At 40.7% G+C, this 23,242-nt stretch overlaps 2 protein-coding genes and 1 long non-coding RNA gene across 3 annotated transcripts in view; 2 read left to right on the top strand and 1 right to left on the bottom strand.

Moving 5' to 3' along the window:
- DMGDH (dimethylglycine dehydrogenase) overlaps positions 1-566 on the bottom strand; it is a 38,760-nt gene extending 38,194 nt beyond the window's left edge. The window contains exon 1 of the mRNA XM_030258596.4: positions 172-566. Within this exon, the coding sequence (XP_030114456.4) occupies positions 172-551 (380 nt within the window). The 5' untranslated portion in view covers positions 552-566. The remainder of the gene's footprint in view (positions 1-171) is intronic.
- Positions 482-16,897, top strand: LOC100221623 (betaine--homocysteine S-methyltransferase 1). Its single transcript, XM_030258601.4, has 8 exons — positions 482-622; positions 4,322-4,454; positions 8,122-8,240; positions 10,232-10,423; positions 11,007-11,154; positions 12,002-12,184; positions 15,821-16,049; positions 16,533-16,897. Exons 1-8 carry the CDS (start codon positions 584-586, stop codon positions 16,705-16,707), a joined length of 1,218 nt encoding a protein of 405 aa, XP_030114461.1. The 5' UTR covers positions 482-583; the 3' UTR covers positions 16,708-16,897.
- A 2,023-nt stretch (positions 16,898-18,920) lies between these two features.
- LOC115491171 (uncharacterized) lies at positions 18,921-21,677 on the top strand. Its single transcript, XR_003957146.4, has 2 exons — positions 18,921-19,129; positions 21,288-21,677. It is a non-coding gene; the product is annotated as an uncharacterized lncRNA (long non-coding RNA).
- The last annotated feature ends 1,565 nt before the right edge of the window (positions 21,678-23,242 follow it).

Here is a 23,242-nt window from a genome sequence, read left to right as displayed (position 1 = left end):
GGGAGGCACCTCCTGGCCACAGGTGCCCCAGCCGGCGGAGCGCCGCATTCCGGCAGCCGGAGCTGGCTCCGGTCACCAGCTCCTCCCTGCGCATCCCGGACAGCAGCGGCACGGGGGCCGCGCCTCCGGCCCCGCTGCCCGCGCCCGCCGCCCGGCCCGGCCCGCACTCACCGCCCCTGGGCGCCGAGGGCCCCGGGCCGGCGCGGGGGCCGCAGCCGCCGCAGGGCTCCCCGCAGCACCGCGCTCATCCCGCACACGCAGCAAGGATGCGGAGCGCCAGTTCCGCGCCACTGTCCGCCGCGTCCCGTCCCGTCCCTGGCCCGCCGAGCCCGGCCCTCCCGGAGCAGGGCGCCGGACCGCCCCTTGGAGCAGGGGGCAGCCGGGGGGGAGCGGGGCTGCCCCGGCCGAACCAGAGCGCCCGCGGGGTCAGGGGCCGGGCCGGGCGGGGAGACCGCCCGCACCACTGCCCACAGCTCCCGCCTCCTCCCGGAGCTATAAAGGTGCGGCCAGAGAGCCCACGAGCCGAGGATAGCGTCGAGCCGTCGGGGCATAGCCGCGCAGCGAGCGTCCCTGGGCGAGGAAGATGCTGCCGATCAGGAAGACCGCGAAGCAGGGCAAAAGGGTAAATCTCCCGTCTCCCTCCCTCGCGCAGACCCGGCCGCTGCTCCCCGTGGGCAGGGGAGCCGTGCCCCCGTGGCGGTGCCCCCCTCGGCGGGACAGGCCGGGGCGGTGCGGGGGAGCAGCCCCGCGCCGGGAGCTGGGCACAGGACTCAGCTCCCGGCCGCCTCTCCCGCCTCCGCGCGGTCCTGTCCGCGGGATCTGCAGGGGAACTGCTTCCTGACCGGCACAAACCTCGCTGGTTAACCTCCCTCTAAGGTACTCGGTATCTCCGCAGGTAAGGCCATCTTGTGAAAACCTAAAATAAAGCCGTAGTAATTGTACCCGTTCAGCATCGAGACGTTAAGGATATTTGGACCTCGTTATGAGACAGATGAATTAGATTGATCTTAACGCAGTCACAACCCACATCGTCTTAGTTTCTCTGAACACGTAGAGTAGAGCCACCAGAGTACAAAACCATTTAGAGTAATATTATTTGGTACACGAATTAAACAGGACTTGCAACACACTGCAAATTAAAATAGTAAGGATAAACTGTCATTGGATGAGATTTCTGTCTCCAGCATCCTACCTGCTCTGTTTAAAGGGTCCAGATTGCTCACCCCTTGATTAATATGACTGGTGTTTATCATATCAACCCAGACTCCAATGTATGCATGCCCACTGCTCCCCTATTTAGCTGAAGAAATAAGCCAGTATAAAAAGTTATCCAGGCACCAGCCATTCAAACCATTAAGGCAAAGCTATGAGCAATATCTACTCTCTGATGTATATCAGAACTGGTACCCTGTGCTTCTGCTTGACAAGGTCAGCAGAATCACATATTCTGTCTTCTATTTAAAGAACACTATTGCCATTAGTAGGGTACATCTTTCTCAGAATGGGTTTTACTCAATTTTATGTGTAGAGCAAAACAGCAGAAAGAAATCTATGAGCTCTAGGTTCTACAGGTAGATTGATTATAAGAGAAGAAGCTATGGGGTATTTGTTCTGCTTTTTATATTTTGTCATATACCACCTGATTCCAACATCTAGCAGAAGAAAACTGTTCTAAATTCCCCCTACAAGCAGTGAACTTCTCTTGGAGGCTTGAAACATGGATAGTTGTTCCACAATTTATTTTCTCTCCACTGATGAAAATGTGGGTTATAGGTTGACCAAGCAGGCTTTTCACTTACACAGTATAGTTACATGCCTAAAGGTAGTGGTAGGAATATCTTTGTAGAGGCATTTGCACTCACGCTGTCCATATATAGGTGTATGAACCATGTGGTGCAACTTCATTCATAGTAGCAAAAGTAAAGCAGGAAAAGGCAGGTCCAAAAAGCCTTGGATAGCTTTTTACACATGCTAATTTAACACATTTTTTGTCTCCTACCAGATCACTTGACAGTGCAATATTGATCTGGATTAGACATAAGCACACAGCTGTAGGTGTCTGAACAAAACAATTTTGGTGCTGAACTTCAGCTAGCTATATGGTGCTTAAATAGGTGGTATTTTGCACAGTATATAATGGAAAAATGGTGTGAAGAGAAGATATCAGACCTATAACTAAGTTTATGAAGGCAAAAAAGGTTATTTCCATTTGAATCCAACATGAACAGACAAACTAAGGTTTTATTAAGTATTTTGTGCTCTGTATTTATCTCTCCTGCCATTAGATATCTTGGTGCTAGACTTAATATATCACAATATGTTGAGGTGCCATGGTCTATTCAAACATGGCTTATGTTGCGTCTGTGTATCAAAAGTGAAGATTTGCAGTTCAAAAAGAAACAGAACTGTGAAGAAAAGCTGCTATTAAATACTAGAAGTGACTTGTTAAAAGAATGTTCTGTTGTAGTACATTAAAATGCATAATATAATAATAAATATAATACCTATATGTGATGTTATTTTGTGTCTATTAGTCAATGTTCAGTTAAAAAACAAAAACTGAGGCTGCCTTTATGTTAAAAATTTCTTTTTGTTCTGCACGCCTGTTCTCTACATATCAAATTTCTGAAGCAGGCTTCATCTACAAAATAATCTTTGGCAGACAGAGGAAGCAGGGACTCAAGCAGTGAGCTTTTGCTGGCACCATTTGAGGCATTCTTTACAAATGAAAGTCAGTTTATTGCAATCCTTACAAAACCTCCTGACATCTACTCTAAAATTGTTTCTCCCTGGTTCTGTGGAAACAAATATAAAAACTTGCACACTTTGTTGAAGTTTTAAAGTTAATGGGCTCAATATTTTGGCAAGTCCATAGTATGCAATGGAATCTGATGCAGAGATTTACAGGCCAGCACTTGGCAAAGCTCTGCACAGCAGCAGTGTAGAAACCAATCCTGCCATTTTGCTGCAACGCCAGTGCCACAGCCGAAGTAGGTGATGCTCTCAGCCAGGCTTTGTAGCCTCCAAGGAGCCTTACACTGCTGTTGTTGTTCTGAAACTGGCCCAGCTGGCAGACTTCTTGCTGTTGGAAAGGCCTGGCTCTTGTTCTGCCTTAACAGTAATGCTGAGACATTGTGTTTGTCTTTGTTGGATATATGGCATGAGAGAACAGTATTAATGAAAAGGAAATTATCAAGAAAGCTAATAATTGAAGTTTGAAGGGTAATTGTAAAAAAACCTGTCCAATCAGCATGAAAATCACACTCAAATTTATCTCCATAAGGCTTTTCTTTTTCTTTCTCCCTCAAACTTCTTCTGTTGAAATGAAGACAACTATGGATGAAAATTTCAGTCTTATCCTTGATTAATTCTTATCTTGTACTTACTGCCTTCATATATGTAGTCTTCATTCAACCATTTTTAATACAGATGGAATTATGGTCACCATCCTAAAGTAGAAATCAATCCTACTCTAATAGTAGGTAGTTTTTAGAAGTTTTGAACAAGTCAATGAAGCAATTAAAGGAATAAAAATGCAATGTATTTCAGGAGAAGCCAGTATTTGTTCTCGTGTTGTTCAGTTATACAAAAAGATAATTGCCACTTCCCTCACATTAGCGTGGAGTTCAAGGGAGAAACAAGGTTAATCTTGCATAGTGTTTTGTAAGGTTTGTAATTTGGCACTCTAAAACATTTCAGGGCTGTGCAAAACAAACAGGATTTTCTTTCATTTTGTAAATCTGAGTAAGCAAACCCTGGCCTGTGAAAAGACTGTCAGAAACTGCAAGTCAGCTTTTGATACGTGTCTTGTTTGGTAGGAAACTGTTGCATTCTTACTTTTCTGTGATGCCTGTAGTGCCATCTGAAGTCACAAGCTGCTTGTAGTAAGGCTCTGTGAAGGTGGCATTGGAAGCTAGAGAGCAGATGAGCTAATAAAGAGATCAGTGGTACTAATGTCTTATTTTAAGAAGTTTCTCATGTATTTTGCAGGAGAATTTGAGATGGCATATTACTTTCATAGGAACAGAACTGGACAACCGACATACAGTTCTGGAAACAATATTTCTGGAATACAATATAACTGACTAATGAGTTATTATGCACACATAATATATGTTCTGTGTGCATAACTTTATGCTGCAAAAGAGAACATCTACCATTTTTTAATTAGAATTTTACAAAGGAAATTTATTACAAATTATTATTTGTGGCAAAAATATTTCTGCTAGCTCACAGATATTTACGTCTGCCTTGCAAATATAGAAAATAGCCACCAAATTGAAAAACTGCAATTGTTAACCTGCCCTCATGCTTTCTTCAGGGTATTCTAGAACGCTTGGATGCTGGAGAAATTGTGATCGGAGATGGGGGATTTGTCTTTGCTCTTGAAAAGAGGGGTTATGTAAAAGCTGGGCCTTGGACCCCTGAAGCAACTGTGGAACACCCAGAAGCAGGTCAGTTTTACTGGAAATGATATTCCTATAGTGAGTGTAAAAAATGAAATTGTTGGCTAAATAATATATATATATAGGAACTCATAATACATTTTTAAATACAAGTGTTCCTTGACACTGTAGAATTACATTAAGAATGGCCTAAAAACAGCTCATCTTGCCTGTTTTACTTGCTCTAACACTGGCCAAAAGAAAGTGGCTCTGTAAGAATACTAGTAGTGCAAACATATACTGATACCTCTTCAGAATGATCTTTCAATAACTTTCATCTCAGGGACTTTTTCATGCAGATGTAGTCATATTTGTGTTTAATAACATTCAGTGATTTCTCTCTCATGGATTTGTCCAGTCTGTTTTTGTGCTGATCATTTAAAGCTTGTAATTTAAAATACCTTATCAAAAGGAATTCTGCAGTTAACTATCTGTTTTATTTCAGAGAAATGGCAGTTTTTTATAAACATTGTAATGGGAGTATTTAATGTTTCTGGCTCCACTGTAAAATGGGGAATGAAAAAACTGATAGGAACCTAAAAATTGCAATAAACATTTAACAGAGTAACTCTCTTAAAGTGGACAGAGAAAAAATGACCAACCATTCTATAGCTTCCAGTGTAAAGACTGTAGTGTTTAGCATAAATAGTGCAGAAGCAGATGATATTATCTAGTTATGGATGCTTCATTACAAAAAGCATTTGCCCTAATAATATGATATGCAGTTAATCTCACAAGTCAATTCAGAATATCCTGAGGAAAAAAATTTCTTTGTTTTATGTGTTTTCCAAATTAGTATTTTCTGCAGGAGAAGAAGGAGAGGTGAGAAGTTGAAGGAGAGGTATCTTAGTTCTCTCTGTTACATCACTTTGTTACATCACTTTGTACACTTCACCTTTTTATTCAGCCTAATCTTTCTTAGCCTTCAAATGCCACTTACGTGTCACTTAGCATCTCTAATTTAGAGTTATGGGCAGCTTTAGATAATGCAGAGCTTCAGGAAAGGTGTAAGGATTGATTAGCTATTATGCTGACTCTCATCGCCCAAAGAGACATTCCATCATCTCTCTATTTCTCCCCATGTCTACCTTTGGCTGCCCCTGCATGTTCCATCTTGCAGCTCATAGCACTTGTTCTGTGCTCTTGCTTTCCCCTTTGTTTGTTATTTTTGCACCTCAAAAGCCCTCCACATTCTGCACGTCTCTTATAGACTATTTATAAATACACCCCTCAGGGCAAATCTGTTAATTTCTTTTTGTACAGTGGGGCTGCTTTCCCTCCACACTTTTGCTCCTGCTTACTCAAGGGTCACGTCACTTTGAAAACAGATGTATCAGAACACAAGGAGCGACTGGTGGAGACAGTGGGTGTAGAAACCATACAGCTGCCAGAGCTTTTTGTCTTTATAAGGAAAGGGAAAGGAAGGAAGTTCTGAGAAGGCAGCAAGGAATAAAAGGAAAAAAAAAATTCAAGGCCATTAACTGTATTACAAAAGAGGAGATTTGCCAAACTGGTAATTGTAGAAATTAGGAGATTTGTATTTTTCTTCTGAGACAGATCACGTATTGCTCTGTGGTGAGCCCATATGCATGGGTGTTTATTGCTCCTATGTCCTCACAGCTTATGTCTGTGTCTTTTATGAAATGTCCAACTCATGATGGATTTAAATGAATAATTGTTGTTATACATCTGATTCCTAAAATGCATTGAATTATTAATAATGATTTAGCCTCCTGTGACTATTATTCCCATTTCTCAAATGCTGGAGGAAACATGCTGGAAGTCATACAAGTAAACTACAGAGTGATTTAGCTTTTTGATATTTTATAGTGTTGTAGGTTTGATAAAAACAACAATGTATTCTACTGGTAAAGCCTATTTGCCTGAGATTGAATGAGATTCAGGCTGGTACTTACAACACTATTGTTTCCCTCAAAGTGTATCCCAGGCATTCTTCTAGGACTGGTCTACTATCAAAATGTCATAGAGCATTTGTGAAAATATTTGTAGATTTTTTTTCCCTTTTCTTATTTTCTGACCAGTTTTCATCAGTGCTTCCTCATTCAAGAGAATAAAAAAAATCCACTAGAAACATACAGAGACAGTCCTTTTATTTGGGTTCAGTGGCCTATTGTTATGATGTAGGAAAAAAAATACTCCCAGCACTACAACTTTTTTGTCTCTTCATAAAGATGTGAAAATTAAATTTGATTCCAGGCATTCAGGCAGATTCCAAGACCTTTTTGAGCAGTAGCTCTGCTATAACCTATGTTCCTGGAAAGATTTTTGTGACTGCTGGGCAAAGAAGCACTGTGTTAAATCACCTGTGTAGTAAGAAAAGAAGCACTTTGTAGTTACTCAAGCAGCAACTAGAAATAAAATACTGTACCAGTAGAGAAAAGCAAGGGACACTACACCTATCCTTCACTGAAAGCAGACATGCTTGCATGTATGCATATTAAATCTAGCAACACAAAATGCTCTTTGAGCTTCTCTGGTGCAGGGGTATTTTTGTTGCAGCCTATGGGAATAATTTTATTCTCACTACAAACTTACATATTTTTTCAGTGTCACAAACTCTGTCTGTAGACAATGAGTTCTGATAAACTCCAGGAAAACCTTTCTAAACATCTACCAAAGAAATTGCAGTGTCCTTGTATGTGTAGGTGATAAGTATCTTGTGTACAGTAAGTAAGGAACTCTGTATTTGCTATAAGGTGTTAAGCATTTAACTCTGTTTTACATGATCAGTAGCATTCTAGTAATTATTGTAATTATTATTCTGTGGGTATGTATATAAAATCAATTTACAGTTCCTGTTCTGTTGCTGCTGTGGCAATTGCAGTGTACTGCTTACAGCCAGAAAGGCACAACTACCATTACCTACAGAGCCTTTTCCCAAAGTCCTAATGTAGGAAATTTGTCTACTGAAAGTAATGGTAACCTTCCCTTTAAAAGGATTGTTGTCTATGTAGTAAAATCATCATTTGGAGATATATGGGAAGAATTAATTCTGCGCTGTGAGTCACTTTTCTGGAGCAACAAATCTTTTGAGTAAGGATGTATTTAGCAAAATACAGCTTTGGTTTTGGCTGACTATACTCTTTTTAAACTTTGTTGGGGGGAACTCGAAAATGCAAAATAGAGAAGGCAATGAAACACTGTATTCTTTCATATAATTATCATCCTGTCCCTTAATTTGTTGCTATATTTTCTTCTGTTTTCTTCTTCATAATATAGAATGTAGGAGAAAAAAGCTTTTTCATTTGAAGAGCCTTTTGTCTGGTATTCCCTGTTATGCTTTCATGTTCTTTTGTCAGACATCCGTTATCCCTTCCTAAATCACTATAAAAAGCTCTGTAAAGCTCTATATCTGGGAGATCTGAAGGACTGCAGAAAACAGAGGATAGTTAAGGTGGCAGGCAAAACTGAATCGGCAGCTAAACTGTATAGAAATCTTCAGCCATTCTTAGCAGAAAAGAATGAAGAAGAAAATTTTCTACCCAATGTTCTGATGGTGAGAAGAAAGAAATTCTATGCAGGTTTGGGTACTACTTCTAATTTCTCATAATGGGTCTTCTAGTAAACACAATGTCACTTATTTTACAGTAATGTTACATCAATAAACACTGGATTTGGGGATAACACAGTAATAACTTTGTCTCTTAATTTGCAGTTCGTCAGCTTCACCGAGAATTCCTCAGAGCTGGATCCAGTGTTCTGCAGACCTTCACCTTTTATGCCAGTGAGGACAAACTAGAGAACAGGGGCAATTATGTAGCTGAGAAAATAAGTGTGAGTAAACCAGTTTTGGAGAGACAAAATAAGTTGATCAATTTCAAAAGGTTTGGCAAAGAGATTATCAAGTTTGTCATAACTGTTTTGGCTATATTTGAGGAGCAGATAATGAGATAATGGAATTTCAGAGTCTGAAATGGCAAAAGAGCAAGGTGAAGTGACAAAAAACCCCAAACCAAAACAAAAATCAAACACAAAATGGGGAAAGGATGAAGAGAGGAAGGAGAATGGCCACATTGTATTTTTTCTGTATTTTTATCTGAGGAGATGTGTTTACTGGAGTTTAGATACAAAGATTATAGGGAGTACCAAATGCACAGGGAGCAAAACTAATGAAAAAAACAGAGATGTTTTAACATCCAGAGAAATGACTGAACTGTAAAAATGGTGAAGAATCTTAAAGAACAGTGAGTAGCTAATGAGAACAAAATGTTTTTAGAGCCACATCTTCATTAAGTAGTAACTAAGATAATCCAAGCTATGCACTTATTCAATATTCCTCTTCTCTTGTGTGAAGGTAATTTTTTTACATCAGCAGAAGTAGTTTTTTTACCTCAGTGTTTTTTTTACCCCCTACGTAGAGGAATTGTAGGATGCTGGGTGTGTTTACTAGATACAGGCCCAAGGAATTCCTGGTCAAACATTTATATATAGTGCCTTTGAGGCTAGAATGGATTAAGTGGTTTCTCTGATCCTGTTCCTTTGGTCCTACAGTAGGTTCTATCTTCTGCAAACTAGAGAATATTCTCCAGGGTTCGGGGAGGAAGGAATAGCTGTATCTGTGAAGATATCCTCAGTTAGAAATTGGAACAATCTGGACACTAGGGAAACTGAGGCTTAATTGAGGCTTAAATACCAAAATGTCGTATGACAAATTTATCTGAAATGCTGTACCTTTTACCTTCAATAGAATGCAACACTGAAATGTCTGAAGTGGTAGTCCCAGAAGCACAGCAACCCCAGAACAAGTCATGCTTCAATTCTTGCTGACATGCAAAATTATAAAGGCCGGAGAGCCCCTGGTATTTGGATTACATTACATCAAACCTCTCAAAATTTATTTTATGCCAGTTCTAGAATCATGTTCCTTCAGGGTTTAACTAATTTATGGTTCCACCTCATAGAGTACCCAAACATCTACCTATGCACAAGTGCAAATGGAAGACGATCTGTCAGCAACAGCTTTAAAAATCAGCTGGATTTTTTGAGGCAGCCATGTAATTTTCTCTTCTTTTGAGAGAAGATTATGGACTTATAGACTTCTACATAGGCTATGGACTGCAGAGAAACCTGCTATAATCCATAAATGTTAAATACCACAAATAATGATTCTTCTTCCCAGATCTCTTTTTTTCTCAGTTTAACTTCTTTTTGTAAAGTTGTTCTGGTCATCCCAATTTAGATATAGAAGGAATATGACTTCCAGTCTTGGTGATTAATTAGCAATATTTTCCCCTTTAGGCTGGCAACTTTAATATCACATAATTAATGATATATTTTTAAAATGTCTTTAAACCCTGTATGAATATTATATCGGGGGTGGGAGGCGTTAATTATCAGAACACTAAAATACATTTTAAAAAAGAAAAGTTGAAATTGTCATATATTTCAGAAATTCTCACAAATTTCAGAATGAAATCATATGCTTAGGTGTAACTAACTAATTTTCTAAGAGGCAAAGAAAATTCCACTTCACACCAAATACTTGTTTTTTATAGGCTATTTGTGTAAGATCTACTAAAGGTAATGTATTTTGTAGTATTTGATAATAGATAACTTAGAGGAGGCAAGAAATTATGTTTTTTACTGTTTGAAAGAATTTTATCTTCCTAATCAGTGTTACTCTAAAAGTCCATTTGATTTAAATTACATTTATTTAAATTTAACAAAAATATTAAAAAGCTATTATGACTTTTGACTATTTTTGTCCTTCCAGGGTTCTGCATACCTCTGGTGAGCTAAAACTAACAGATTCTATGTTCACACAGTGCCAGAAAGTGAATGAAGCTGCTTGTGACATTGCAAGAGAAGTGGCTAATGAAGGTGATGCTTTAGTGGCTGGAGGAGTCAGTCAAACACCATCTTACTTAAGCTGCAAGGATAAAACAGAGGTTAAAGCAGCCTTTCAAAAGCAGCTGGAAGTCTTTGTGAAGAAGAATGTGGACTTCCTGATTGCAGAGGTAAATCTGTAAAAATAAGTACGTGCCTTCAACTGGCACAGTGTTAACTTTGAAGATGTCTAGTCTACTTTAGGAACTATCACTACATGTTGCTACCTCCTTCAAAATTTTCTGCTGTGCTTTTATCTCAGTAGTATCAGATATTTTTGTAAATGCCCACCAACATCTGCAGGTGTTTTAGAATAGGATCTTTGAACCTCAATTTCTACCCAAGTCAAGTAAAATTCTGTACTGATACAAAGAAAAAATGTTGATGGGCTCTTGACTAATCTGTATTTCTTCCAGTACTTGGAAAGCAACCTAAGATGACCTTTCTAGTTGATTTGTAGGTCTTGGGTTAATCTTTGATTAACTCCCACTATACGTGTACCTTTTCTGAAAAATAAAAAAGTATTACTACTTTAAATTTATTTTTACTGACTTTAAAAAATCCTTTTTAAACCGTATGGCCAGTAAATTCAATTGTTAGTATAAATCAGAAAATAATTAAATCATTGTATTGATGGTGAATTTGAGGTCTGATTAAATATTTTTATGTTTCTTTGCTGAGAAACAAAATAGCCTAGTTTTAATTTTTTTTCAGTATTTTGAACATGTTGAAGAGGCTGTCTGGGCAGTTGAAGTTCTAAAAGAATCTGGAAAGCCAGTTGCAGCCACGATGTGCATTGGTCCAGAAGGAGACATGCATGGAGTGTCCCCTGGACAATGTGCTGTCCAGCTGGTAAAGGCTGGTAAGAATCTCTTTTATGTGCCCTTTGAAAGTGTGGAACAAAGAAAAGACCCTAATTATTGAAATAAATGAAAGTGTATGTCAAGTAGGTAGCTTCCCAGTTGTATCTGATAGGCATTTTGACTCTGTAGAAAAGTTTTTTGTGTGTACTTTACTAGAACAGTCTTGTGAAAACATATGGAAATAGAGCTATGAACTCCTTGATTATTCGTATGAAATGGGTAAGAGCAATAACCATAGAAAACTGACACTGAATAAAGCAAAATCCTAAACCTACTCAAATTTCATTGCAGATCCATCCCCAAATCCTAGAATTGTAAGCACAAAACTGCCTTTGAATCTTTGCTCTTGTATGAGAGTATTAAGAGAATGAAAAACTTAATAGTATCTCCTATGAAAGGCTCTTTTCTATAGAACAAGGTGGAGGGGAGAAGAAATTAATCAAGGGCATGATGGGCAAAGATACACAGGTTTACATATTTGTTCTGAACTGCTCTTTTCCTTTCAAGTTATAGTTGAAATCTAAATGTAGAACTTATGTTAGGATCCTGCTACCTATTTCCGTATGTGGCCTTTACATAATCAGACTTCACTGATTAAACACTAAAAGAAATAGACATCTGTAGGAGGGTAGAAGATGTGATTCATCATTAGAAAGGTAAAGAGTAGTGCAGCTGAGATATAAATGGCATGATCAGCCTCAGAAGACTTGTGCCTGGCTGTAGCACAGCTGCCTTGTTTTCATAACACTGATACGAAGATGGACAGCACTCCTTCTAGAGTGCTGTGGAGCTTTCATCTCCCACTTCCTGGGGAGCTGTGCCTTGAAGTTACTTTCCTCCTCCTAGGTGCTTCTATAGTTGGAGTCAACTGCCATTTTGATCCAGAAACTTCTATCGAAACTGTGAGGCTGATGAAAGAGGGCTTGCAGGCTGCTAAACTAAAGGCCCACCTGATGTGCCAGCCACTTGCATTCCATACACCTGATTGTGGAAAACAGGGATTTATTGATCTTCCGGAATTTCCCTTTGGTAAGACATGGGTATATATTTTGTTGGTGGTGTTGCTTTATTGGTTGTTCCTGGCTTATTTTTTGCCCCCAGTTTTTAGTACAGCTGAAGCTGCAAGGTGTAATTTTATTCAATATGATGAGCCCTAGTTATCCTGTCTGGCATTTTCCAGACAGATCAAAATGTAGTATTGGAGTAAAGATCATCCACATAGTGAGAATACATCAGTAGTATCACAGCATGTAACTCAATGTGTAATTGTGACAAAAAGAGTTAAAATGCCACAATCTAAATTAATTTTAAAAATATTCTTCCTCATGCTATAGAACCTTGTTCAAGACTGCTATAAACAGTCCAAAGAGCAGCAGCAAATGTACCAAAAAACCTAATTTTTCTGGGTTGTGATATCTCTCCCACAAGGCCTATGTTTACATGTGTAAGGATTTAATGTATAGTGCAGTACAACAGGTATAGGATCATTATTATTGCACTCATAATAGTTAAATCTTGTAAGTGTGACTGTCTAATATACATGAAAATAGAGATACACAAGAAAGGGGACTTTAATATTGCTAACAAATTAGCAGTTTGGAGAAGAAGTCGCCATGCATGCTCAGGAGAAACTCTACAAAAATTGCAAGAGCCAGCCATTTAATATTTATATAAGGCTTGTGTATTTAGGGCTTATTTTCATGTGAGTATTTTGCCATGTAATGTAAGGGCAAAATCAACTTAAACATTTTAAGGCTGATTAGAAAATTCTTTCATTTTCAGATAACATACACCCTTCTTTTCAAGATCAGAATAAATGGTCCTAAAATGTTCACAATTTGAATTTGCAGCAAAAAAACTGAGAAGTAAATGTGATTTTCAGGAAGCTTGTTGGTTTTTTTTTAAGTCCTCTCTTTACATAAATGAAGGAAAGAGAATAAAGCATGAGCCTGGGGCATTCATTAAATGGTAATAACACGTCTGAGTCCTGAAAATATCTAAGATGTTTAAAAGTGTTAGGAACTCATTTATCCTATTCATTCCTTCATATAGTTTCTCTGATTGCAAGCAGAAAAAAAAATCAAACAGATGCAGTAAGCAATCAAGTGAATGGAAGGATTCACTCTGGTTTGTTATAGTTCTTGGCTTGTGTGCTACAAGCAATCTGTATGACATCTCAGCATTTAGAATTTCCATGAATAATTAATTGGTGAAGACCAGCTCTGTGAGTGTTTTCAAAACCCAAAAGCAGCAATTGATTGCTTGACAGCAGATAATCTTTTCAGAAAATCATTGTTGATGACCAAATTACCTGGTTTTCATGAAGGCAATAACAAAGAGGTATTTAGATATCTGAAGAGTACATATACTCTCTACAGGGCAACAAGATCTAAGTTTCTAGGGCAGCATTAGGTATGTTGTATTTACAAACTCCGGCAATTAGATGCAAGAAGGATTTCTTTTTCTGTAGAACTCTTTCCATTTTTCTATGTTTTCTCTTCTGTTTTACTGCAATTTCTCTATTTCTCTGAGATGTCACCAATTAAATAAAGACAATATTTTGTAAAGAAATAACCTGGTCACTGAAAGCATACCAAATTATCTCAAGGGTAGATATATTGAGGGGACAAATCTAGGAGCATGTTACAGTTTTTCCTCATCAAGAACTGTTAAGTTATAGATATTTAATTCTGAATAAAGCCAAGAAAAGTATTGCAGTGACAGACATGGAAAAAACAAATAAAATGTTAGTCAGATTTGGGAAGGTGTCTGCCCACTTTAAAGACAAGGCTGTTGTGTGGGACAGCATCAAATGCTTCATGGAAGTCCAGAAAGGTGACATTCATTATTCTTCTCTTCTCCACCAATGCTGTAACCCCATCACAGAAGGCCACCAAATTTGTAGGCATGGTTTGCCCTCAGTAAAGTCATTGTAAAGTAAAGCTGCCACCAACCACATCCTCATTTTTCCATGGGCTTCCAGGGGATTTGATCTGAGATTTTTCTGGGCATTGTAAGACTGACTGGTCTCTCTTTCTCTGGCTTTTCATTTTTTGCCTTTTTAAAAGTGTGGGTTATGTTTCCCCTTCCCCAGTCACCAGGAACTTCACTGGACTGTCACAAGTTTTCAAATATGATGGACAGTAGCTTAGCCACTTCATCTGCCATCAGACGAATGCATCTTATCAGGTCACATGGACTGTGATGGGGTGATGGAGATGACAGGGGAACAACCTATACTATTCCCCTGACACCTAGTTGCCTGTACAGGTGTAAACTGAGTGCACAATGATGCATTCTTACTGTTGATAATTTGTATAAATTTTGCATTAGTTTTTAAATAATATATGAAAGAAAAGGAAATAATTCATTTGTGCTTATGATGCTTTCTGTCATATCTTCAGCACTGTACAAAAGCTTGTTTTTATTTGAACAGCTTTCTAAAATGCTTAATCAAAGTTTTCCATGCAATATTAGTCCACCTGCTTTTCCTTTGTCCCATCTTTCCCCCTGAGAGCTGTAATTTTCTGTATAAGAATCTTTAATTGTCTTCCTTCTGCTTTTTCATTTGTAAACTTGAGCTCTAACTACAAAATGGACTTGGGGTATAACTGCTTTGTATCAACTTGTTGCATGTTAGGCATTTTTGGGGCAGGACAATCCTACCTCTCCTTTGTGTTGCTGGAGCCTTACTACCTCAACCACAGCTTCTTTGCCCAGCAGTGTTCAGTGCACAGGCATGATGCTGCACTTAACTGATAACCATGCTGGTTCACATCCTGTAGATGTGCATATGCACTATGAAGTGGAAGAACTTTTGGGGTTTTAGTTCTGTATTTTTATTTCTTAAAGTGTCTTTTTCAGTCCCCATTCTTTTCTTTCCATTTATGCCACTCTTGCGCCTCCAGTTCCTTGAGGTGCATTTTTCCTTGCTCTTTTCACTTATTATTCCTTTCCTTCCCCAAGTCTGCTCCCTTGGCTCTTGTTATTCCATCACAACGCTTAACAAAACTTGCATGAGAAAGAAAGGTTCAAAATAAAGATGGCGTTCTAACTTACCTACATACAGAACTTTCCACAAGGAACGAGGTGTTTTGAGGCAGTAAGCTGCTCATGACTGGGATTATAACTAAGGGTTGGGCTAAGAAACAGCTAAGATCCCAACTGGCTGCCAGTATCTGATTGTGGAAAAAAGTGTAATAAGCATTTGTGAGGAATAATGAGCAGGATTATTCCTGTGCCAGTAGGCTGATACCTTCTCCTTTCACAGATTAGTGTGTGGTAATCAGTTTTCCCAGGTATTGATTGTTTATTAGGAAATGTAGCTGTAACATTGAAATTATTCCAATTCTTCAACTAAGAACTCTGCAGAATGTGAAACATGATCAGTCTCAGAAGATACTGTGTGCTGTTTTGCAAGGCCAAAAATGCTTAAAAGCACAGGTCAGCAGAGCACTGCAGAATCTGAAAGTCAGCCTTCTGAAAGTTTAAATCACTGATTCTAGGTCAGACAGTTCAAACACATACATCTGCACCTACAACCACTTTTGCAAACAGAGTGTAAGTGTTTCAGCAACGTGATTTCTTACCAAAAAAAAAGAAAAAAAAAAAGGATAAAAATTGAATGGACCATGGTGGAAACTTAAGATATTAATGTCTTTGCAGGTTTGGAGCCAAGAATTGCCACCAGATGGGATATTCAAAAATATGCAAGAAAGGCCTATGACTTAGGAATTCGTTTCATTGGAGGCTGCTGTGGGTTTGAGCCTTATCATATCCGAGCAATAGCTGAGGAGCTGGCTCCTGAAAGAGGATTTTTGCCAGAAGCTTCTGAGAAACATGGTAGCTGGGGTGATAATCTGAGCATGCATACCAAACCCTGGGTCAGAGCAAGGTATGTATATCTGACCTGGAAACTAAAACACCTTTTGCAAAGGCTTACATTGCTCCACAGAGCACACTGGTTTAGCTGCTTTGGGCATCTAAATATTACTGTAAAAGTTTTATGTTTAGAATTATATGTTTTATGTTTAATACTCTCCAAGAATTAAAGCTGACCTAAGAGCAGGGAAAGGGGTGAAGGAGAAGTAGAGGAGCTTCTGCGAATGTAATTCATGACAATGAAAAGGAAAAACTGACAAAATATTGTATATCAGCTCCTAATGGCGGCTTTTTACAGTATTCCTTTCAAAGATGGAAAGATACTTTCAAAGCATGTAGCATTTAATTGAATATTTTCATTCTTACTTCTATATGCAAATATAATGCCCACCTTTACAAGTTAGATGACCCTTTGCAATTGTCATTTAAATCACGTTTCCTTCAATATTATTAGGTGCTGGGAAAAAAAACCCTGAGCTTCTTTTTCTTTATTTAGGGCAAGAAAAGAATACTGGGAGAATCTGAAGCCTGCTTCAGGCAGGCCATATTGTCCTGGCATGTCAAAGCCAGATGGCTGGGGTGTGACCAAAGGAGCCAAGGAGCTGATGCAACAGAAAGAAGCAACAACTGAACAACAGCTGAAGGAGCTCTTCCACAAAAAGAAGTTCTAATCCACTGCAGTTATATAAATCTTACAATGATTTATCTACAGACCATCTCATGCTTCAGAGGAAAATCTTTGAAGATGAGTACTGTGTTAATTTATCAGTTAAAATGTAATGGAAGAGACAAAATGCAGAAAAAATGTGATTACATAGTAAATATGTCTAACTTTGATAATAAAATCCTTTCCTGAACAAATAGTTTAGAGAATACACAGTCAAAAGTAATTTTGGATTTTCATAATAATTAAGCTTCTGTTAGCTGAGTGCCCTTAATTGGGTAGACACAGAAATGCCTGGAAAGTAATAATTGGCTCAACTCACCTGTGAAAAAAGAAAAAGCCATCTATAGAGCATCAATTGACTTCAACTCCCAAGTCTGTTTTCAGTTTGGTAGTATAGGAGCTTCCTCAAACCTCAAGATTTGAGGAGCTTCCTCAGACCTCAAGAATGAGAGCTAGTGCAGGAACACATAAACTGCCAATTATTTGTGGTCACTTTCTGGGTTTCAAGAGAACAAAAGTAAACTGAAACATATATCTTATAATTGTAATCAAAACCTAAGGAAAATTATTTCGTATATGCAGAGAGCTTTTGGAAGAGAAAAATTGCAGATAGGCAGCTTTTTATTTAAGGTACCATGTACACAAGATTTACTCTTCTGGGGATTAAGAAGTTATTCTGCAATCTAAAGAAATGTCAAATAAATTTAAAATAATATAATGAAATAGTACTGTATTATCTTCACACCTTAAATTGTAAAACCTCAAAAAGAATATTGTATCTCCAGTAAAAAACTAATTTTCAAATGATGCAGCTGATTTCTGGAAAGTAAAGCTCACTTTAAAAGTAATACAATATGCTTTTTTTTTTTTAGCTGATTGATTCACTCTACAATCTTAGTTTTAACAAATGAAAACTCTGTTAGGAAATAGATCAATCCATTTAAGTTAAGAAAACCCATGGAATTTGAACCCTGAGTTGTTTTCAAACAAGATAAGGTTTTCATTGGAAGGGTACCACTATATTTAGAAATTGTAAAGGACACATTTCCATCATTTATTTTTGTGAAGTACCACATAACTTCAATTTCTGCTTAGAATGAACTTTCATCCACCCTACATTAAGGCAACTGCATTTATGAAAATCTCATTCTCACAGTTAGCATTGAAAGATGTAGTTAGTCTACTTTTTATGTATAAGCTTATTTCCTTGTTTCTATCCATGCTATATTCTGCAGTTCAGGAAACACATATGCAACACTTAAATGAGAAACTTCATGCACCCTTTTCAGACTGTTATTGGCAGACAGGTTTAAGCCTGTGTTCCTCAGGCTTAAAACATATTAAAATACTTACTAGCTAGAAATTTTGTCTGAAAGCCTAAAGCAGACAGATGAAGAAAGTAGATATTTTAAAATGCAGATATAATTGCCTGGCAAAAGATTCACAATAGTACAGCCAGGATGAAAACAATCCCCCCCTACTGGCTGGACAATGCCCTTACCTACAGATGGGTCCAAAAGTCAAATGGACTGTTTCATCTCAACCCCCAAAATGTATGGTTCATCCCACACCTGTAACCCTCCCCTGAAACATCGGGTGTCTGTGACCCCATTGGCCTAAGTCTTGTTCCAGCCCACCTTGGAGCCCCCTGATAAGGGGTCTCTGAGGGGCCAGATGCTCTCTTGCAACTTTCACCCTCTCCTAGAGCATCCTCTCTACCCCTTGTCTCTCCCCTCCCCCATTCCCTCAGGCCTTGCCACGTGCTGCGTCCGGCAGCTCCAAGCAAGACCTTTCACCACCCCTAATAAACCTTATATTCTAAAAGCAGCCTTCAGAGATCTCTCGTCTCCATTCATCAAAGCCGTCCTGGAGCCCAGCGTTCCCCACAGACTGGCGCTCAGCTAGGAAGATGAACCCACGCAGACCTGCACCCACACCTGTCTGGATGCCTCTCCAGCTTTTCTACCTGTGGAAGACTTCTCCATGGATGGTAACTAAATAACCAGTTGTATTCTCCTCATCAGTGTTGTGAGCACAGCATTTTGTTGCTAGGCAGCGTCAAAGCTGGAGCTCTTTAAAATTGCTGAGGCAATCCTCGAGCGCCGTGACTCGTTACCAAGTAGGGAGTTTTTGGAGCTCTTGGAGGATTTTTGCCTGGTGATCCTTGAGCAGAGGCGACCACTGCGGAGCAGCGGCGATCTGAAACTGTGTGAGGAGCCTTACTGTGACACACTGCCACGTGCAGAGAGCACACACGAGCACTGCTTTGCACTGCCTGTGCTGGAGCTCTGAGGCCTCAAGCACGAAAAGCCGTTCCTGAGTGACACCTGAAACCGAAGCTCTGAGGGGACCTCCCGCAAAGTCCTGAGCGCTGACTGGAGTGTACGTCGGAACTCAACAGAGGACCCTGCTTCTGCAACATCGAGGTGAGCTACACTGGTGTAAAATGGGACAATCCCACTCTGCCCCGATCGGGATTTCTATAAGCAACTTAACCATCTCTTACGTAGCTATCACAGTACTCGGTCTAAGAAAGAATTAAAAAACCTTCTAGAATGGATTTTGCTTAATTTCCCGAATGCCGATCGTTCAGCTGTTTTTACCAGAGACTTTTGGGACTCAATTGGAAATAGACTTTTTAATGATGTTTCACGATGGGATCCTGACGCTTGTGAATTGCTCCCGGCTTACAGAACGTTGGCTGACTTGTTTGCTGCACAGAAGCCCGCGGCGGCCGCTTTTCCGGGCCGTGTGGTTTCTGAGAACCCCATCCACACTGCTGCGAGTGTGGAACGGGACTCGCCCCCTCCCCCCGCCTGTGCCGCTCGGTACCAGCTCCCCTTTCCCCCCACTCTCCAACCGCATCCGCCCCCCCCCCCAGCGGCGTCTTTCGCGGTTGTGGACACCACCGTCGCCAGCCTCTTGCAGAGCCAAGCGGCCGTGCTTCTGCAGGCAGTGCAACCAGCCCTCGCTGCCACGAGTGGCCCACTGCCACTGCCTCCTGCTGGTGCCGCAGCATGGAAGATGCCCGTGCCTGTCTCAGACCATGCCAGCATGCCTGAGGACTGGGGCGCGGCATCACTCGCGCGGTGGAACGGAGCAATCAAATCCCCGTTCCTGGCCCCATGGCGCCGCCCCAGCCCAAGCCCCCCCCAGTCGCGGGGAGACGCGCCGGGGCTCCATGCTGCGGCCCTGCTGCCTCCTGCGCTTGTGGACTAGCGCAGTTCTCTCCCGCGGCCGTGGCCCTGGTTTCTGCCACGGTCCCCGTGCCTGAGCCCTCCAGCCGCGCGGTGGACGCGGCCGCCATGATGCCTTGCCATGCAGACCTCGTGACACGTCCCGCGCATGCGCAGTTCATGCTATCCCCGGACCAGCTGCCCCTTGCCACCCCTGGCACGCCTTTGATGCAGCCTCGTGCTTCCCACGCACCCCATGCCGCGGTCTACACCCAGCCGACGTCCCCGCGCCCCCCCACATCAGCATCACAGCCCACAGGCCTAGCTGTGGAGCCCCAGCCGCTGCTGCCACTGCCAGCACTTCTGTGTTTGCTGACTCTACCACCATATCCATCCACGCAGCCAGCCCAGCCAGATCCTGTTACAGCCTCATCATAAATAGGCCTCCCTACGCTGCCTCCTTCGCAGCTTCTGGAAACCCCAGCATTACAGCCACCAGCAGTTCCTGCATGACTGCAGCCTCCAGCCGCCCTCCACCCTCCAACAAGTCTGCCTGCAGCACCACAACATGATTCTACAGCATTTTATGCATATCCCTCCGCGTCCTTTCCTCTGCCAGATCTACATGCTACAGCTGCAGCCAGAGCTCCAAGATATCCTACTGCACGTGCAGGTTCTTCCCATGTGCCTCTGCTGACAGATTCCACTCCTCCTGCTCCTCTGCCTCAGCCAGAAGCAGTTCCTGCACCTGGTCCAAGCAGTACCTCACCACAGCTTGGCACATGAACCATGCAGTGAGAGGGAGAAGGATGAAATGCGGCAGCTGCTTTGACAAATAAGGACAGACAGAGAACGGTTTCGCCCTTGCAAATACTAACCCTCTTATCCCAAATTTACAAAAATCCCAGAAAGGTGTTGATAGTCTCCAACAGATAGACTAGCATGGAATCAGACATGATAGTCACAAAGAGGACAGTCTGAATCCTTGAGCCACGCTTATGGTATTCTGTCAGCAACCCGGTGGTCCTAGAGCATGGACAGCTATTCCTTCCCAGGTTGCGAAAAGCAATAAATGATGGTGGTATCTCCTCTCCATATTTTAAACAACTGTTGAAAAATACCATAGAAAGAACACACCAAACCCTAAAACACATTTTAAATCAAAAGAAAGGGGGAGTAGATCAGGCTGCACCTCAAAGAAGGTTGAGTAAGGCTCTGTATGTTTACAATTTTTTAAATAGCTCTGCAGGAGAGCCTGACTCCCCCATTTACAGACATTTTCTGAAATACAAAAGAGCAAAAATAAAAGACCATCCACCAGTTTTGATTAAAAACCTAGATTCAGGACAAATACAAGGGCCATACAACCTTATAACATGGGGGAACGGGTTTGCTTGTGTTTCTACAGGTGAAGGACTCAAGTGGGTCCCAGCAAAGAATGTGAAGCCCTACCACACACTGAAATCCGCTGCCACGCCTGCACCAGGCAGTACTTCAGCAAGTACAAGCCAAGAAGCAAGCACCCAGACCTGAACTGCGCAGAGTCATCAAGAGAAAATGACCTGCCAGAAACAGCCTGAGAAAAGAATGGAGTTTCATTGTTTGCATGCGTGCATGTTGCTTTTTTTCTTTTGTTTTAGTTTTTATATTTAGTAGTAATTGTAGTTTTAGTAGCAATACCCTGTATACCTCAGAGTGTGCAGAAAATAGTGATTAGGTCAATATCTAATATCTTTAGTTGTTCATCAGAATGGTGGAGATGTTGGGAAGGATGAATAAATATGATTGCCTGACAAAAGATTCACAATAGTACAGCCAGGATGAAAACAATCCCCCCCTACTGGTTGGACAATGCCCTTACCTACAGATGGGTCCAAAAGTCAAATGGACTGTTTCATCTCAACCCCCAAAATGTATGGTTCATCCCACACCTGTAACCCTCCCCTGAAACATCAGGTGTCTGTGACCCCATTGGCCTAAGTCTTGTTCCAGCCCACCTTGGAGCCCCCTGATAAGGGGTCTCTGAGGGGCCAGACGCTCTCTTGCAACTTCCACCCTCTTGGAACTTCCACCCTCTCCTAGAGCATCCTCTCTACCCCTTGTCTCTCCCATCCCCCATTCCCTCAGGCCTTGCCACATGCTGCATCTGGCAGCTCCAGGCAAGACCTTTCACCACCCCTAATAAACCTTATATTCTAAGAGCAGCCTTCAGAGATCTCTTGTTTCCATTCATCAAAGCCGTCCTGGAGCCCAGCTTTCCCTACAGCAGATTATTTGGAAAGTGCCCATGTAAGTATGTATACTTTATATGCTTTATAAAGTATAAAGCGTATGCTTTCCTTCCTAAGTGCTTCTCAATGTTAGCTCTGCAGAGAGTGAATATTGCAAAATCTGTAAAACAGGAATACCAGATCTTTGATCATCATTAAAATGCATTTAGCGTTAAGAACGTATGCATTAGGTGGCTTAAAACAAAGGGCACAGCCAGTGCAGAAGTGCTTTGAACAATCATTATGTGTTTAGGGACTTGTTATTGCATTGAATGCTGTTTGACCTTCATACACTAACTATACAAGTAGCTGGGCTGATTTTTTGGAAATTGTCATAACACGCAAAACTTCGTATTGAAATGAATTACTTCACAACACAGAATACTGAAGAACCTGGTATTTATGAAGATATGATTTTGAAGTTTTGGTATCCAATTTGAAAAGGATGAATTTTAACACATTATGATGAGAAATACTTAAAGGCTATTTTAAGACCATGGAAAGTGAGAGCTGGCCCAAGAGCAGGGTGAAACAAACATTCCCTGTTTTATTCATATCACAGCCTGGGCTTATAAAGGAATTTCCAGTGGGATGGAAACAACTTCAGGGTGCTTTATTGATCACTAAAAAACCCAATCTATTAAGAAAACCCAACCTCCACCAAAAAAATCCAGCAACCTTCTTCTCAAAAAAAAAAAAAAACCAAACCCAAAAAACCACCAACCAGCAAAGGTAACCAAACTACCAAGCTTTCTTTCCCATTTCTTTCTGTGTAACAACGTAGGCATAAGGAAACTGTTAGATTTCCATATGTTTCTTATGGTTAGTTACCTGACTTGTTAAGGAAATAAGAAAAGACAATAGAACAGTCCTAGGAAATTTATTTCCCTGGAAAGCGTGTTTGAAAACTTAAGAAAGTGAAAGGGGCTTTAGAGGGCTAGCTCCTGTATTTAGTACCCTAAGGATCATTTATTTTTAGGACAAGGTGTTTGCTTATCCTGTTTGGAAATAAATTTAATTATGTAGTTTCCATGACAATGCCAGGTTAGTTCAATGTTGATAATCACAGAAACATTTAGAGTTGGAAGGGACC

Source organism: Taeniopygia guttata, chromosome Z, assembly GCF_048771995.1.
Source record: "Taeniopygia guttata chromosome Z, bTaeGut7.mat, whole genome shotgun sequence".
In the NCBI taxonomy this organism is placed as follows: domain Eukaryota; kingdom Metazoa; phylum Chordata; class Aves; order Passeriformes; family Estrildidae; genus Taeniopygia; species Taeniopygia guttata.
The sequence above is the reverse complement of the archived record's forward strand: the minus strand, read 5'-3'. Positions and strand labels throughout refer to the sequence as shown.

Excerpts from the sequence above, each read along its gene's own strand:
- LOC100221623 (XM_030258601.4), top strand. The coding sequence starts at position 584 with ATGCTGCCGATCAGGAAGACCGCGAAGCAGGGCAAAAGG. Across the intron at positions 623-4,321 it reads CCGCGAAGCAGGGCAAAAGG|GGTATTCTAGAACGCTTGGA; the intron begins GTAAATCTCCCG and ends TGCTTTCTTCAG. Across the intron at positions 4,455-8,121 it reads TGTGGAACACCCAGAAGCAG|TTCGTCAGCTTCACCGAGAA; the intron begins GTCAGTTTTACT and ends CTTAATTTGCAG.